This window comes from Pogoniulus pusillus, chromosome 14 (genome assembly GCF_015220805.1).
Source record: "Pogoniulus pusillus isolate bPogPus1 chromosome 14, bPogPus1.pri, whole genome shotgun sequence".
Taxonomy (NCBI): domain Eukaryota; kingdom Metazoa; phylum Chordata; class Aves; order Piciformes; family Lybiidae; genus Pogoniulus; species Pogoniulus pusillus.
The window spans coordinates 13,186,277-13,204,719 of NC_087277.1; the positions used below are offsets into that span (position 1 = coordinate 13,186,277).

Here is an 18,443-nt window from a genome sequence, read left to right on the forward strand (position 1 = left end):
AAAAGTCAAGTTGTATAATAAGGTATATGAATTACTCTACCAGAAATAATACATTTAAATAATACCTTTGTATTTATAGACATATAGCTTTTAATGGTGGCTTTCCCTCCATCTTAAATCTCCACTTCAGTATTAACAGTAATACAGGAGAAATCAAACCTGTCTCCTCAAGGGGCCTGATTCATTAAAAAGAAAAGACATAACCTTGGTTGTGGACTTTTTCCTTCTCTTAGAAACTCTGCCTTCAGCAGGCTGATATGCTTTACCTGTTGGCTGTGTTATGCTTCACCTTTTTTGATGCTTCCTCCAAATAAGATGTGAAGGAGAAGAGGGGTTCAAAATCTATGGTTCAGATATACTAAAAAAAATTGTCTCAGAATACTGTAATTTTTATTTTCGTATTGTGTAACTGATTTGCAAAGTAGCAAAATTCTGGTTACCAGAAGAACAGGGAAAAGTTTGTACTGTGTACTTGAATATGGTCTTTTGCTTTTGTGTTACTTAAATCTTTCTTACACCTTTTTCTGGGATTACATTAGTGTTAGAGTCAGGCTCTTTGTTGCCTGAAAAGCATTAGATGATGAGGCCAAGAGTTAAAATAAATGAGCTCCAGTAAATTAAAAGCCATATTTTTGTTCCGCTTTTAGAATAGTTATTGGGGATGGAAGACTAAAACTGCATTGTGTGTTCTTAATTTGATTTGATACTTTACCTTAGGAGATAAGTTCCCTTCAGTCTTCTCTCAAGGATAGTTTTAAATGAATGAGGAAGGCAGGAGTGCAGATTAAACCATGTTTGTTCAGGATGCATTGGTATAAATTGTATTTATCTCCACAAAATATTAGCAGTCATTATATTATGCCTTCCCTCCCCACTCTTAAAATAATGATAAATAGTTTTCCTTGAACATGTTTGTGTTAGCCTTCTGTCTAAAAATACTTAAAGAATCAGCAATTTAAAAAATTGGCTTCTTAATAGTTTAGGCTTTGTTAGTGCTATTTTGTAGTCTCTTGTCTTCCACATCTTTACCACCTCTAATGGAAATTCAGTTTTGCTGTGTCCTTTATTGTTACATATGTATATCTTTGAATCCAAAAGCAGCTTAAGAAAAGAACAGTGCTTTACTGTGTAATAATGACTTAAATGTTGTTCTAAGGCAAAGGTTTGTGAAACTTCTGAGAGCTGTAGGGGAGCATGGTTTTTTTGTTTTTAATGAATCAGGCCTATTTTAACCTATATCAGTTCTCCACCACCTCGCTTTAAAGAAATAACAAAAAGGCTTCTTAAGTTTTCTTACTCTGCCATGTGTGCCTTTGAATACAGTTGGAGTATTGATATCAGGTTAGCAGATGATGTGAGACAGGATGTAAAATTAACCATAACTTTTAATTATGTTTTTTAAGTTCTATGTTACCACTATCCATGACTTCTTAGATCTCAAACTGTGATCATTTGTTCTGTTTACTGTTAAATTTTATTACCCCTTTCCATTTTAAGTAGCCTACTCTCATGGGTTATGTAGGGGGGTTGCTTATTGTAACTTCACTGTTTGCCTGAAAACAACAGTCTTTATCAGTGGGGAGGTAGATGGCCTAATAATGTATATAAAGCAAAATGCAGAATCATATCTTGAGCATAACTCTTTTTGTGCTCCTGGTAGTCACAGTTTTTAATTACTTTTACCAGTTCTGCTGTGATTTACCAGCCTTGCAATAAGAGCTATTTAAAGCACTTCCCATCTTTAGATCTCAGATACTGCGGTAAGGTTGTAGTATATATCTCTGCTTCATGAACATTGAAAGATCTCTTTTTAGGTCCATCACAGCCAGTGAATTCCCCTAGATCCTGCAAACATAGCCAACGGAGAAGACGATCACAGCGTTTAGCCACTTGCTCCTTGCCTGATGATTCTGTAGAAAAGTTTTCTTCTCCCTCTTCAGTTACTGATGGAAAAGTGTTCTCCATCAGTGGTCAAAATCAACAGTCATCAAAACTGGAGGGTAATGTATCTTAATCTAATAAAGAACTGCCCAAGAGAAATTTAATCATAACAATTAGACCTTTCATGGTTTTCATCTAATGGGGTGTTTTGATTGTGTCTAAAACTGTATGCTGTTCCTTTATTACATAACTGCAACCCAAACTGTTGTTTGCTGGACCTATATATCTTTTTTTAATATTACATTTTTTCTTTTGTGTAGTACCTGATGTTGCTCATGTATCACTTGAGAAGCGTGGACCGTGTCTCCCTCTTGATTTAAGCCGTAGTTCGGAAGTTACACCGCCATTATCCACAGAATCCACTTTCCATAACGAATATCCCAGTAAAGACAAGGAAGATACTCAGATGATTACATATCTTTCTTCCAAAGCAGTAACTGATGGAAGAGTAGCTACAGGAGCGTCAGGTAAAGAGATTAAGTGTACAACCAGTTAGGTTTATAGTTGTAGGGTAAAAACGTTGTATGTATTCAGTCACACAGAAGGAGGGAATACTTCCTTTCTGCACGCTCACAAACCTGACACACTTTTCTCGAGTCCATCCACCTACATATTCTTCATCTTCCACTGACTCTGAGCTGCTTTTGCACTTTCTAACACACTTTGAGACTCTAAGAGAGTGAAATATAAAAGCATATAAAAGTATTCTTTCAGAAATATTTTATATGTTAAAACTTCTAAAAATCGAGTTGTTTACTAACATACTAAATCTTGATGTTCTCATTGGTCTTGTGGCTTCAGCTTTAAAACTTTGTAGCACATTTCAAGACAGTCAACATTCCTCTACTTCCATTTGCAGTAGGAGTTTTGTCAATTGCCTTCTATGATTGTTCCTTGAAAATATTTCTGAAAAATCCTGTAAAACTTGATAGACTTATCCTACCCTGACAGAATTACCATAGAGCACAATACTGGATCTCTCTGCTGCCTCTCAGTTTCTAACACTTTACTGGCTACTATGGTTTCAGTTAATCATTTGGATAGAGGCAATTAGAGATATGATGAAAGGCTTACATACTGATTTGCAGACCCTAAAAGTGGGTTGTTTTCATCCAATTGTATGTTAGGTGTCTGTATACTTACTTTGTAAGTAAGTCTCATATGTGAGTGAATACCATAGAACTTTTAATTGACTTCCAAGAAAGAGTGTTTTCTTGTTTGTTTATGTTAAATGAGAAAATTGTTCAATGAGCTCAGAGGAGGAAAAGTCAAAGGGGAAGGTTTTGATAAATGTGATTGATAGTAAGGGCAGACATCATGACCTTAAAGTATGTAATTGTGACACTCGTAACAGTCATGTTTGGAGGAAGAGAAAAAAGAAAACAATAACTTTGAATAAATTGCTATTATAGGTACTATAGATACTAAGGTGATAGCTCAATAGATCAGTAAAGCCTTTTTTTTCTTATGTACAACCCCTCCTTGGATGTCTGCCCACACATAATCCCACTGAAGATGTAAACTGATCCCTTCAAGTTGCAGCATAGCTATTTAATCTGACAGAGCAAAAGATAAGATTCTTGGATTGTGTATTGTAGTTATTGCTTCTCTCAAAAAAACAAATCTATTAGTCTCTGTCAAAATAAGGACTATGGGAATTTCTAATGAGTTTCCCACTTTTGAAAATATTAATTTCTTGAGTAAAACAATCTGACAGTCTTCATTTGCCTTTGCTACATTGCATAGCAATGGAATCCCAGAGTCCTGAAGAAATTACTTCTGTGAAAATACTTTCATCTCATGTCTTCTGCCATTAAGAGAAGTGTTCTGGGGAGTTTCCTATTTGCCCACTCATAGGACAAGATTATAAACAGCTTCCATCTGTTTTTCCTTTGTTAGAGCTTATTTCAGTTACTAGGCTCTTATATATTTTCTAGACGATTTAATAAGTAGTTGGTGATGCTGGTGGGTATTTATTTTGTTGTCTACTTCTATTATTGGACTGTCTTGAATTCTGAGTGAGTTGTTTCAAAACCCAGCAGTCATGAGTACACTTGTGCATGTTGATTTGTTAGCTGGATCTTCGTCTTGACCACAGCTGAGTAATTAAAGAAATAATACATTTCATTTATAGCCACCTTTATTTATGAGTCACAAATGATTGGCATGTCCCTATACTTTGTCAAGGGAAATGATTTGCTTTCAAAACTAAGTTCTATTACTATTTGACTCCAGAATGAGAAGATGGAAGCACTTGCAACTGATGCTGGAAGATACAGTTTATACTGTTTAAAGCTTAATGAAGCTTTTAATGACTTCTTTACTAAAACTTACTAACTTGGTGTTTTTTCAGAGGGGAGGTACGAGGTGTGCTCAGGCTCATTAACACCTAGATTCCTTCTCAAAATCATTACCAAAATGAACAGCTTATTTTGTGAGTGCAGCACACACTACATGGAAATACTGTGCACTTCAGTAGACACTGGTACATTACCAGTTAATTATTGAACAGAAGTACTGCTTTGCCTGAACGGGTGCACGGAGCTGCTTGTGATCTCCTGGTACTGCACACACAACTAAGAATCCTTGCTTTTATTTGTCAGATTGCTTAAAATGTAGATAATTGACCTTTTTGTCATTTAGCTTTTCATAGGCTTCAGATTTGCTGCTGGTCTGAATACCTGTGAAACACTGCAGTTTTCCATTTCTGACTTGATGATTTTCAAATCTTTTTGTAGTTAGGATTTTCTTTAAGTTCATGCTTTTTTTTCTCGGTTTCTGTAGCTCTGTACCATTTTTGTTAGTTTAACTCTTACATATTGAGCAAACATAATTTTAGCAAACTCTAGATTTTACTTATATTTTAAAAGGAAAATATTGTTAAGTTTACTAATGCAACAATATTAGTAAGATGTTTATAAAAGTAGTAGTATTATAATTATCTGTTATTTCCTCTTCTAGCTCAGGGAATTGAGATGATTTTGCTAGCAGGTTAACTCTATATGAGGAATCTGTACTTATACTAAAAGAAGACACATTACCTACTTTTGTGTCATTTTATTGATTGCAGTTTACTGCATCAGGAACAGGAAATGGTCAATGTAAAAAAAAAATCAGAAAAATAGATCAGTCTTTTCTTAACTCTGGTGCTATTGGTTACCCTGCTTTTAAGAAATATCTTGACTCTACTGAATTAAAGCTTTTGCTACTTTGGGGCTGTTTGCTTCACTTAGCACATTTATTGACAGTCAGGTTTACTCCCCAGTTTGACTGCCTGCCATTCTAATATGTGCCCTGAAGTTGACTGCAGATTGTTGGGTGGGATAGTTAGCTGAAGGAAAGCAAGCCCTCATACTTCCTAAAGAGATTGTTATGTGGAGGATCTGGTATTAATCTATATTATATATAGAAAGTGCATTAAAAGACAAAATTCATTCTGATAACTGGGAATTTAAAACCACAAAATTAGTTACTATAGAACCATGAATTATGCTGGTCCTGTAATGATTTAAATAGTATATTAATACAGATGATGATATTTCTCATATTTAGTAAAGTTGTAACATCAAGAGCCTTCACACTTAAAAATAAATCACTTCACAATGGTATAATTTGTTTTAAATTGCTCAGCTGAAATAAGCAGTGCCACTAAAAGCCTTCTGCGTTGCTGCACTCTTAGCACAGCATCCTCTCCTGTGTCTGTGCTTCTGTCATTTCTCCCTGTGAGACCAGGAGATGTGGCACTGGAAACATGTCATGAACTGGACTGGAAAGTGCTGTGATTTGCATTTCTTTTTAATCTGAAATCAGTCTTCTGGTGATAAAATTGATCTTAGAACAATGACATAATCGGTTTATCAAGTCTAATCTCTGAGCATCTTTCTCTACTGAATGTTAATTGCAGACCTCCTACGCTTCAGTGTGTGGGAGGTGGCTGACTAGACTCCTCAGAAGGAGTAACATTGCAATTAAAAGTAGCAGTTGAGAAATTTCCTTCATGGAAATACTATCTTTTTTTCCTTTTTTTTAATATATAAACCAGTGTTTTTCATGCTGTATTTGTTACTTAGCCTTCAGATAGTCATTGTATACTTGGACTAATTTTGTTGTTACTTGTAAGGCACAGCAACTGCACAGTTAAAAATTAGATGTTACAAACCTTAACACTGTATTTAGGATTTGAGAATTTAGGATTCTCAGTGCAAAGTGATTTCTGATTGATAGAAGAGAAGAATAACATGGCAGTGCCTACAGGCATAACAGTAATTTTTCAGGTTACTATGAAAGGCAATCTGGAGAGCTCTGTCACTGAGATGGGTATTTGTGTGACTGTAGCAGATATCTGCCCATCGTAAATTTTCCCTCAATCACTTCTTTACTGACCAGCTGATTGCTTTGTCAGACGTGCTTGTATTGAAAATTATGGAGATGCTGAAGTTGGTGTTGTGGCTATCAGTATCAGAGCATGTTTGAATGTCTGAGGTATAGATTTCATCTGTCATGACGTTTAAATACTAACTCGTTTAATACTGAACTAAATTTCTTCTGAGATTCTTTGGATAGAACATTCTCATGTCCTTCATCCAAACAGTGGTGACCTAACCAAATTAAGTGCATTTGGGTGATCTTTTTGTGCTCGTTTTAGAAATGAGCCAAGACGTTGATAGCATGATGATATGGAGAAGTGTCACTTTTTTCTTTTACTGAGGTGCTAAAATATACTCATTGCTTCACAGATGGCAAAGCAGCTTAGTCCTGTAGCAGAGAGAAATGTTAATTAAGAAAGCCAAAAAAAGAATAATCTGGGTAGATTTTACATTAAGTGTCCCTGCAAACTAAGTCTACTCAAAATACAGACAAAGACAGTAGCCTGTATAAAGGACCAGCCTTGAAAGGATTAGATGAGAAGGTTGATTTGAGATAGTGGAAGGGCTCAGATAGCCTCAGCCATGGTCATGCACTTCATGTTTTTTTTACAGCCAGCATGCAGAGCTTCTGGCTGATGGGTAGATTGCATGCTGTGGTGATGTATTACATCTTGCAGCTGGGAGCATCTTAAAAGTGCTGTCATCTGCTGATTTCTGTTGCTCTTGCTACCACTGTAGCTTTCTCACTCTGAAGCTTTTTGTTGTGGTAGCATTGGGTTGGTCTGCCCAAGCTTGGAAGGCTGCCTTGAACCAAACTTGAGTCATTCTTGCCTATTCACCGGAACCTTTTTGGGACTGATGAGTTTTGTAAATTGTTGTACCTTTAAATGTTTGTTCTTGTTTTATTGCTGAGTTTTTAATTTTATTTTTTAAGAGAGCTGAAAGAACCCATTCCAGATGAGCTTCGTATCCAGTCTTGTATCATACCTTGATTGTCAGCAGATATTTTTCAGGACTTTTTTCAGTTCAGCACTTCAATCCACAAATGTTTTTTACGTGCTCATAGTTTTGTTGAACACAAATTGAAAGACAGCAAAGGTGGCTGGTGCCTTCAAGTGCTTACAGCTGTCATTTGAAAAAATCACTTAGGACTTTGCAGAGCTGTATTTTTCTACAGTATGTCCTCAACATGGTCCTGAAATGTCCTTAATGGCCTGATGAACATTAGGCTTTCCTAATTATGTTTAAAGGAAGCTCAGAGCTCTGACAATATTGATAACAACATTATTATTCTTCTATTATTTATAAATTTCTAGTTTGTTTGAAAATTTACTTGTAATACTAGCAATGAAAAGTACAAATTGATTTTTGTTTCTTCATTATATTTCTTAATTTACTTCAGATCAAATTAAAAAGCTATTGAATATTTTGCTAATTAAACTTGTCTGGTAAGAAAAGATAAGTGCAATATAAGAATTATCAGTATGTGATGCTGAATTCTAACATTAGCACAGTATTTTGCATGTGATTCAAATGTGGATTAAATAAGTACTTGAAAGATGGTGAATTATTTAAATATATTACTGAAATAAATGCAATAAAAAATGTAAATTTTATACATAGTATAAAAAATGTTTTATCAGAGCTTGGTTTATCTATTTACTTAATAAAAAATGAACATAATATTGACAATGTCAGCACCTTTTAACCCATATTATTGTTCTGAGTTTCCATTACAGTGAAAGAAAAAGGAAACAAAAAGGCTTAAGAGTAGCAGCAAAAACTTTTAAACAGTGCAAGTAGTTTAAACATGAGTGCAAATTCCAAACCAGAAACCTTCTGTGGCATGTCTTGTATGTAAGACCTAGGCATTCATATGCCATAATTATATGTTAAATGTGATAATGTTCTTACCCATATTTGACATTTCAGTGATGTGACCCAGCCAGTGATCTGGCTGCAGTCCTTACAGAATGCCTAGTAAATCTGTCTTCTTGTTTTCAGCACCCTCGTCCCATGTACATACCTTGCATCTGGAAATGCCTTTAACCAATAGTCTAAGGTTGCCCAAAGGGAATAGTAAAAAAAAGAGGTCTTCCACATCAGTGAGCTCTGAAGGGACAGAGATACAGTGCTCTGTGCCCATAAAGGAGAAGTGTTTTGAGAGTCTGAAGGAGAAAATATTAAAGAACGTGATTGAGAAGGACAAGCATTCAGAAGTTGGTAAACTACAATACTTTTTGTTTCCAGTGCTTTAAACAATAAAATAATTGTAAAATGGCATTAAAAATCCTGTTTGTATGTTTCTTTTTATGCACCAGTAGGACGTTTTACAGTCGAATGACTTTTACAAGACAGTGGGTCATCAGCCAGTCATTGCACTGATGTCACATCTTTTTCATTTGCAGGTGCAGCAAGAATGGAAAGAAAAGGAAAAGTGGATGAGAAAGTTTCTTCAACATATGGTATGTATAGACTGACAATATTCTTCTGAAAAAGGCAAAATCCTCTAACATTTGATGCCCCTGAAGAACAAATGTGAACGCGTGACATACTTCCAAGGCCTATATCAGGAACAGTGTGGCCAGTAGGACAAGGGAGGTTATTCTTCCCCTGTACTCAACACTGGTCAGGCCACACCTTGAGTACTGTGTTCAGCTCTGGGCCCCTCAATTCAAGAGAGATGTTGAGGTACTGGAACGTGTACAGAGAAGGGCAACAAGGCTGGTGAAGGGCCTGGAACACAAATGCTATGAGGAGAGGCTGAGGGAGCTTGGGGTTGTTTAGCCTGGAGAAGAGGAGGCTCAGGGGTGACCTAATTGCTGCCTACAACTACCTGAAGGGAGGCTGTAGCCAGCTGGGGGTTGGTCTCTTCTCCCAGACAACCAGCAACAGAACAAGTGGACACAGTCTCAAGTTGTGCTGGGGTAGGTATAGGCTGAATGTTAGGAAGAAGTTCTTCACAGAGAGAGTGAGTGGCATTGGAATGGGCTGCCCAGGGAGGTGATGAAGTCACCATCCCTGGAGGTGTTCAAGGAAAGACTGGATGAGGCACTTAGTGCCATGGTCTAGTTGACTGGCTGGGATGGGTGCTAGGTTGGAGTGGATGAGCTTGGAGGTCTCTTCCAACATGGTTGATTCTATGATTCTTTGGCTTGTTTACATCTTAAAACCCAAATTTTGCATATATATATATATGAAAAGTTTATAATAGAAGAATAATTTTATAAAAGTCAAGGAAAGTGCTCATAGCTAGGGTATTGAAGGATCTGGGAAATGGTGAGATGCCAGGAAAATAAAAATTTGAAAATCCCAAACAGCCAAAAAACCAAACCACAAAACAAACAAAAACCAACAAAAAAAAACCCCACAAACAAAAAAACAAAATAAAATGCAAAAAAGAGACACCCAAAAAAAACCAGCAGCTTTTTTGTTTTGGTAGTTGAAATTTTGAAGTAGTGAATGCTGTTTGTTGTACTGAGTATTTGGAGTGGGAGAAGAAAACAGTCAAGTGTTTCTAGCAAGTGCTTAAATAAAAAACACACAAAAATGATTATTAGAGATGGACAAGAATTCACAAGTGATTTTGCATTGTTTTTCAAGGAGGTAAAAGTTCCGTTTCTGTATTCCCCCAGAAGATAAAACTCCAACTTGTGTGCAGTACACAGTGCTTGAATAATGACTTAATTTATTCTGTGTGACAAGTCAATTTCCTCATAATTTATCTCACTGTTGATTACTTAGAAAATTATTACAGAGTGAAAATGTTGAAGGATATAATTTGTCTGAAAAGAATTGACAGCGTAAATAGAATATTTAAGACAGAGTACTCATCCTCTTGCATGTACCAACAGTGCTTAGAAGTGAAGTTCAGTGTGAAAAATGTATCATGAATTTTTGTCAGAATCTCTTTTTCACTGAGGATGTTGCTGTGTAGTAGAAAGTGCTGACAGCATCAGCAGTTTTGCGATGCTGACATTTACTTCAAATGACTTTCTGTAGGGCTAGCATATTTTTAGGACAATAGTTATCTTTTCATTTTGGATTTTTTTCACTTTCAAAAGCTGTCTTGCCCAAAACTTTTGTTTGTTGCTTTTATTTTTTCCTTTGTTTATTGTTTCATACACTGTAAGTAAAATAGATGGTCTAAGCTACTTTAATGTCACATGTTTTGTGTGCTTTACTACGTCTTTTGCTACTATACCTCATTTGGAAATACTTAAAATAGTAAAATGTTACCTGTGGAGAGGGATTTCTTTGAACTAGAAATTAATGAGAGACGAGCCCAGTATATCAAGCAAATTGACCAAATCATTTTGATTTGTCTAGGCAACTGAAATACTTAATTTTGGACACCATGTTCAACTCAAATGAAGCAAGTAATTAGGAATGGTATTGCTGTTTCAAAATGCTGATTTTTTGTTTCAGGTAAAAAGAAAGAAAAGGAAAAGGAGAAAAAAGACAAAAAAGAGAAAGATCATAAATCAAAACAGAAAAAGAAGAAGAAAAAAAAGAAGAAATCTAAACAGCATGGTAAGTTCAGTTTACTGTTTGTAATAAGCAAAACCACTCAGGTTATTGCTGGCATAAGATACTAAAACTTGTTTCTAAACAATATGAAAGTCAAATTTTAGAAATTTCAAGTGCATTTTGGCCTTAAATGTTGAAACATACTCAGGTCTGTGGCCTAATTTTTGTGTTTATTGGCTGTTTCTGTGTGACAGACATAGAAACTTTGTATATGATTTTTCTTCCTTCAAAAGAGAAGTTCACTTATCTCTTTGAATTCTTCATCTGAAGCTCCGTATGTACATTCTGCCTATTTTGCCTGGATATTACAATTATTCTAGTATGTAATCTGCTAGATTTTGTTATTTTACTGCATAAAATGCAGCCCCTGCTTAACAGTTGATCCTTAACAGCTGAGGTCAGTGTGTCTGTTTCCTTAACAGTTGATCCTTAACAGCTGAGGTCAGTGTGTCTGTTGCAACAAGCTTGTCTGTTGTCTTGAGAGATGGTGATTCCATTTGTCTTTGTCTCCCTTGCCTGTTTTGTTTCTCCACTCATACTGCTCATCTTCTTTCTAACATTTCCATTCTCTAGAAGGACAAAAAGAATTTGCCTTTTAGATATGAGGCTTAGGTAGCTTGTGCTTTTAACAAAGTAAAACCCTTTCAAATCACTTTGTGCTTCTTTTTTTGCTCCCTGTTTGAGAAGTGCTCTGGTAAGAGTGTGGTTTAGAGTTTTAGTGTCATCTCTTCGGTAGCTCTCCTTGGCACAATTACTGTGGGGTAACTGAAAAGTGTTTCAGTTTTGGTTTTTTAGTGTAAAGATATCTATCCTGCTGACAACAGCTGTACTATTTCTTTAGTTATTTTAATCTTCCTCAAAATCACTTTTTTTTTGTATGCAATGCAGTCTTAGTTGCAGCAGTATGTTAGTGAAAATAACAGCATGGGAAAATGCAGACACGTTCTGTCTTCTCTTGCCAAGGACCGATAGCCCGAGTGTGGATGCCCCCTTCCCTAGACGCGTTCAAGGCCTTGAACAACCCAATCTAGTGGAAAGTTTCCCTGCCTGTGTCATGGGGGTTGGATCTAGATGATCTTTAAGATCCCTTCCAACTCAAACTGTTTTGTGATTCCATGACTTAGTTGAGACAGACTCTCCAGTCACTGTAATTAAGAACAGGCTTGCAAATGTTTTCCTTGAGATTGTCGCAAATAGCATACGGTAGAGGGAAATAGGTGGTGCTAATGTCAACATCAGTGTTTATGCTGCTGTATTACCAGTAGACGTGAGCACACCATGTGCATGTTCTGGCAGCCTCATCCTCCTCTCCAGTCTGGGGTGCACTGCTGAGAATATATAGATATACAGTTTAGATCCCTTCAGCAGCTGGCCTCGGACACTGTCTGCCCAGTATCTGCCTATGTATTTCAGCCTTCCCAGTTTCTCACATCTGGAGATAGGAGCCCTTGGGGCTGTGGCCCTGTCTCACTCATAGTCTTGCATACTCAGGTCTCCATAGCCCTCCAGGTTCTCAGCTTTAGAGAGACGCTTATGCCCTGAGTGGACTTCATTAGGTTTCTGACTAGAAAAACTTCTGAAATACATTACTAAGAGCTTTTGCCATTTCATATCTACAGTTTCATCATCCCAGTACCAAAATGTTGATGCCCTTACTTAGGAACCCAATGTTTTTGCATTTGTTGTAAAGTTTTCTTCACTTCCATAGCACTGAGTTGTTTTCTTCTAACTTTTCAGATTATTCGGATTATGAAGATAGTTCTGTTGAATATTTGGACAGGTGCTCCTCCCCATTAACAAGGTCTTCAGGGAGCTCTCTGACTTTGCGCAGTATGTTCTCAGAGAAGAATACATCATACCAGTATCCAAGAGCTATCTTGTCTGTTGACCTTAGTGGAGAAAGTAGGTTGACTGAACAATAGCTTTCTCTTTGGAGGTTTAATTCTTTAAAAATATTTTTAAAGGAAATAATTTGGTTTGTGTTTGAGATTGAGGTTGTGTAGCTATAAATACGGTGATTGATTTAAGTCAGAATGCTTACTTCCTCAAACTGTTCTGCATTGTACTTTCCTTTGTTAAGTGTTGCTACTCTGCTTCTGAGGTGATCACGTTAAAGGCACTTTACAGAATTCCTCAAGAAATCTACCAGCAGTCTAGGAGCAATTTTTTTCATTTGTGGTTTGGTTTTTTTTCCTGTATGCAAGTTAAGAGTTTTAACTGACAAAAATCTCTACATTTCTATAAAATATTGTCTGCACACACGATTTCATATCTGTTTGTTTTTACTAGATCTTTCAGATATGGAGTTCTTGGATGATTCCTCTACTGAGAGTTTGTTACTTAGTGGTGACGAATACAATCAGGACTTTGATTCAACTAACTTTGAAGAGTCTCAGGATGAAGATGATGCTCTCAATGAAATTGTTAGATGCATCTGTGAACTGGATGAAGAAAATGGCTTTATGATTCAGGTAAAAAATTTTGGAGAGCAGGTGATACTTTCCATGTGAATGTCTTGCTTGCAATTCTGATGTGTGGAGCACCAAAGTTACGTGAGCTGTTAACTGAAGAATAGTAACATGTTTCTTGCGTGCAGAACTGTTTCTGTGGAATGGAGTGTCTCTAACAATTCAATCTGTAGAACAGGTTTGTAAGGAAAGGTAACCTTTATTTTACAGCCACTTGATATGTTTGGGATGAAGTTTCTTCTCCCACATACAAATCATCGCTTCTGTCCACAGACAACCATGGTTGGGTCCTTGTGCCTAGCAGTACCAATTATAGAAACCATTCTGCTCCCTGTAAATACACTTCAGCTGTATGCAAGATCCTGTCAGTAATTTTGTGATGTGCCTGCTTCATCTTTGGAACAGTCCTAAGAATTTAAATCTTACTTTGCATAGAAAAAGGTGAAGAGCATACAGTGTCTGCACAGCATCCAGGTCCTGATGGATTGCAACTCCTGCTGCTTGCTTATGTGTTTCAATGAGAGGAGCATATCCCATGTAATGATGACAAATTTGAAGTCTTCGTCTCAAGGAATCCACAATGTAATGATCAGGGTACATGCAGGCCACAGAGAGGAAGAACTCAGTTGTCAGTAACTCTAAAAGTCATGAACTTGCTCTGTGTTTTATTTGGTTTGTTTTTTTTTTTTCCCCCACTCTAAAACCAGATTTGTATTCAACTACTGAGATACAGTTTCTCTGGAATATATGGAGAATTTTTAGTTGATATTTGAAGGAAGCAGTTATGGCTATTGTGTTAATAGACTGAAAGTCTTTTGGAGATGACAGAGATCTGAAAATGAAGGACCCAAAGACTGCCCTTGGAAACATACTGGAAGGCAATGCTGTGTTGGAGGGGCTAAGGAGGAGTTCAGCTGTGATAATAATGTGGAAACAATGAACTGGTGTAGAAATCTTTAGAGTGAGAATATGGCTGCAATTTCCTAGTGTAACAAGAGGAAAGGTGATCTCCGTGTTTTGAATAGGTTTATGCTCAAAAGAATGTAAAAGCAGAGGGGAGAGACTTTCAGTACTAAACCATCAGACACTTGGAACATGAGCAAATGCTGGGTGGAAAAAGAGAAAAATATTTTTAAGTGGTAGTTTCCAGCCCATTTCTAAAGTCCAGTCTCACCCTGATTTTATTTTTTTTTTCCTCTTGATGCTTTGCCTCAGTGAGAGCAACAAGTTTGCTGTTTCTAAGTTCTTATATCTTGCCACTTCTATTTTGCTCTCCCGTTCTCTTGTTTCTCCTCTTTCATTTTCTCTTCATTTTCTTTTGCTTTTAGATTTTCCATTGGTGCGATATTAAAAGAACATCTTTCTAGCGCACTGGAGAGATGCTTTGTAAATATAAATAATTAAACTGAAGAGTTTTCTACTTTTCACTGTTATGCTGTAATGTATTACATTATCTTTCTACTTTACTGTAATATTATACTCTTGTCTTACATTTCAGTGCTAAGTATTTAGGTGCTAGAATATTGAATGTTGTAAAAAAATCTTGTTAAAAATTACGTCTTCATTTTTTTTTTTTCCCCCAGTCTGGAATTTGTGGTTGAGGTAACCTTCAGAACTTGAGTTCTTTTGTAGTTTGATGTCTTTGTCTACCCAAACACAAATTTCCCAAGTAAAATAATCTTATTCAGACCAGCTGTTGAAGTTAAACTACTGATCTTTGTATGTTGATGATACGAGAAATAGCTTCTGGTTTTATTTTTTTAATATACTTAGTTCTACTTTTTGCTTTTGTGTTTGTTTTCTTCTGATGTCAGTGTGAAGAGTGTCTGTGTTGGCAGCACAGTGTATGTATGGGACTGTTAGAGGACAGTATTCCAGAGCAGTACATCTGTTACATCTGCAGAGATCCACCAGGTATGGATAAACCACCTTTATCTGCAGCTTAGGATTTTTAAGCAGAGATAATATGCATTGCTTAAGTGGTTAAAGCTTTGTCTGTTTTGTGTTACCTGTTACACTTTTTTGGGGCAAGTGGTGCAAAGTTTGGCTCTGAGCATAAACTTACTTCCCTGTTAGCAACCGCTTGTTCAGCCATGCTAAATCTTATTAATACTCTTAATTGCCATCCCTTTAGTTGTTGAAACTTAGTTCCCCCAGAACCTATTTCATGTTGCTGTAGTCTGAAAAGCCTTTGTAAACAAATCATTCTTGGAATCGCATCTGTTCATTTCTTCTTTTTGAGAAAAGGGACTCACTAGTACAGTACACTGAAATATGTTGTGGATGTCATTTCATATTAATTGCAATTATTGCAAAATTGTGTGGATAAAGGTATGGAACTGAATACGTAAAACACACACACAGAAAATCCAAACCTTTTTACGATAAATGATAGTGCACAAGCTGTCTTGAACTTAATTTCATTAGTATGTCAGAAATTGCAAGAATTGGAAGATGTCTCTTTACTTTTACACTGAATTAATTTGATTAAGAAGATAATAATTTAAAAATTATTCTGCCCATAGCACCATTTTTCGTAGCAGTTATTTGGAGCAAAACAATACAGTTTGGAAGAAAGTCCTGAGTATGTTTTCTGACCAGTTGATATGAATGCACATAACTGTCTTCTGATGAAATATCCAAGTCCACCTATTTCTAAAAGGCTAATTTTATCTTGAATTTAAGAAAAGAAATCTGAAAACTGTCTGAGGAAGTATAAGATAGCACAGTATTTCTTAGTTATTTTCAAGAAGAAAATGTAAGGAAATAGAGCTGGAAAGACGTGACTACTTCCATTTGCCCCAGTCAGAATCTAAATTCATGGTGCAGAGTCCTGTTTGGTACTTCTGAGTGGTGTACTCTTTGAGCAGTCAAGCTTTTTCGTATTAAAAGCAACTAATCTATCTTGTGTTCTTTCCTGCACTGTACTAGGTACTTTGTTATCCCCTGCTGTGCAGAGGCTGTGTCCCTAATTTTTATCTTCTCTCCTTTCCTAACCATTACTTCTTTTCTTTCTGTGTCAGGAGAAAAAGGTCATTCACAATGTCAGTATTTTAAAGTGTATTGGGATAATGGGCAGAAAGGAGATAGACAGGGTATTCTCCTGAAAGGTATGGAGGGCTTCCATCAACCCATTCTTTGTTCTGTATATGATGATAGTCTGATATGACATTGAGTGTAAGATATTGCAGTCTTAGTCTGTTTGTCTGGGTCCCTCACTGTAAACAAGACTATCCAAATAATTAGCATTATACATTTCTAGTTTTGTTTTGGTTTTTTTGTTTTGGGTTTTTTGTTGTTTCATTTTAGTTTTCTGGTTGTGGATGTTGTTTTGGGTTTTTTGGTCGTTTGGGGTTTTTTTAAACACTTAATGAAGTTACTGTAGACTCGTTAGCTAAATACGTGTTCGTGCCTGTTCGGCCAAGGCTGTAGATGTTGCCATAGCATGGGAGCCTTATGGCCCACTGACATCAATACACTATCCAGTAGCGTCTGGTAAAAGGTGTATCAAAGAGTAGTGTAAGGACTCTGCTTTTTGTGAAGCCTTCTCTTGGCCTCTAACAGGTATTCAGTATTAAAGCAGAATATTTGTCTTTTAGAAACAAATTAGGTGTTTTGGATACATCCATATAAAACCCACACTCTACCATTTCTCTTGCTAGCTTAGGTTTACTATTCTGTCTGTCATCTTTTTTTCCTAGAAGTAAGCTGCATTTTTTTAGATAAGTACCAATTTAAACACTTTTACTGCTATAAGATTGTAATAGTGCAGTTCCTAATATCCTATATTTTGATTGCAAAGGTGATCAGATTTTATTTCCTAATGCTGTTTATAGAGATCTTGAGATCTCAGGTTTATTTTGGTTTACTTAACTCTTAAATTTCCTTTTAATTTGTAAAAATTAGGTTGTGATTTTTTTAATAGCAAAATCTTGAATCATTCTGTCATGGAGGTATTTAGGAGAGTACAGCACAAATAATTACAGTACTCTACTTTTAAACGCAGTTCTGCAGTGGCTTTAGCTGGACCTCAGTTTGTTTATTGCTTTCCTCAGGTCAGAGATGGAGTGCCAAATATCTTTATGATAAAGACTGGCTAAACAATGGACACATGTGTGGTTTATCATTTTTGAAAGAAAACTACTCTCACCTTAATGCCAAAAAGATTGTGTCAACACATCACCTGCTAGCAGATGTATATGGTGTAACTGAAATATTGCATGGACTGCAGTTGAAGATTGGGATATTAAAGTAAGTATCAGTCCATCTTTATATGATATTTAGGTAGCAGAGGCTACCAATATTCCATATGCATAATTCTGCCACGTTAAAGTTCTTACTTGTAGATTAGTTCAATTAATTCAAGTGCAAGAGGTAGTGTATGCTCAGCTTCAGTGGGAGTTAGTTAAGTGATGTTCTATAACTTGCTTATTTTCTTCCCTTTGTTGCAGAAATAAGCATCACCCAGACCTTCATCTCTGGGCTTATTCAGGGATGCGAAAAGAACAAGAACAAGTAACTGTCGGGGTAGAGAAAAAATCAGTGACTTTGCCAGATTCTGTTAATCCAACTGAAAGGACATGTCGCAGTCAAAACCATAAAGAGCCACCCAGTATACCCCAGAAGATGGAAGAAACATACATCACAAGTGAGCACAGTTACCAAAAACCACAGAGTTTTGGTCAAGACTGCAAACCAGTCACTGACCCTGTGAGTTCAGATGATGAAGATACAAGTAGTTTTGAGGAAGATCAGGAATTTCACACAGATAATAAAAACTGTTTACAATATTCTTTTAAAGATGATGGCATGAATGAGCAGGTAAGTGTCGTTCTTTATCTGTGAAGCTTCTTAATTGGAAGAATACTTTCAGTGCGATAAACTCAAGTACATACAAATACTTTAAAATATTCACTGTTGTAAGTTGACATTCTATCAAGTCAGCAGAAATAACTGGAAGCAAAGCTGGTAACTGAAATGATTTCAGGTAAAGTAAGCCCATTTCAGATGGTGAATGAAATGCAAAGCGTGGTTAAAGTACTAAAACTGTTTATGCTCCATCCAGCGTTAAAAGGCAGAAGAGATTCCTATGTTTAAAATTGCAAGGTCTTGATAAAAACACATGGGTTGGTTGGGT

General features: G+C 36.3%; 1 protein-coding gene across 9 annotated transcripts in view; it reads left to right on the forward strand.

Moving 5' to 3' along the window:
- PHF20L1 (PHD finger protein 20 like 1) overlaps positions 1-18,443 on the forward strand; it is a 52,139-nt gene that overhangs the window by 24,746 nt on the left and 8,950 nt on the right. For 4 of the 9 annotated variants that reach the window (XM_064154311.1, XM_064154308.1, XM_064154309.1 and 1 more), the window contains 11 exons: positions 1,815-2,000; positions 2,202-2,408; positions 8,313-8,531; positions 8,717-8,773; positions 10,737-10,841; positions 12,576-12,740; positions 13,128-13,309; positions 15,121-15,220; positions 16,330-16,416; positions 17,362-17,557; positions 17,758-18,127. In XM_064154311.1, the coding sequence (XP_064010381.1) occupies positions 1,815-2,000; positions 2,202-2,408; positions 8,313-8,531; positions 8,717-8,773; positions 10,737-10,841; positions 12,576-12,740; positions 13,128-13,309; positions 15,121-15,220; positions 16,330-16,416; positions 17,362-17,557; positions 17,758-18,127 (1,874 nt within the window). The remainder of the gene's footprint in view (positions 1-1,814; positions 2,001-2,201; positions 2,409-8,312; positions 8,532-8,716; positions 8,774-10,736; positions 10,842-12,575; positions 12,741-13,127; positions 13,310-15,120; positions 15,221-16,329; positions 16,417-17,361; positions 17,558-17,757; positions 18,128-18,443) is intronic. The other 5 variants (XM_064154316.1, XM_064154317.1, XM_064154314.1 and 2 more) reach the window with 4 other exon arrangements.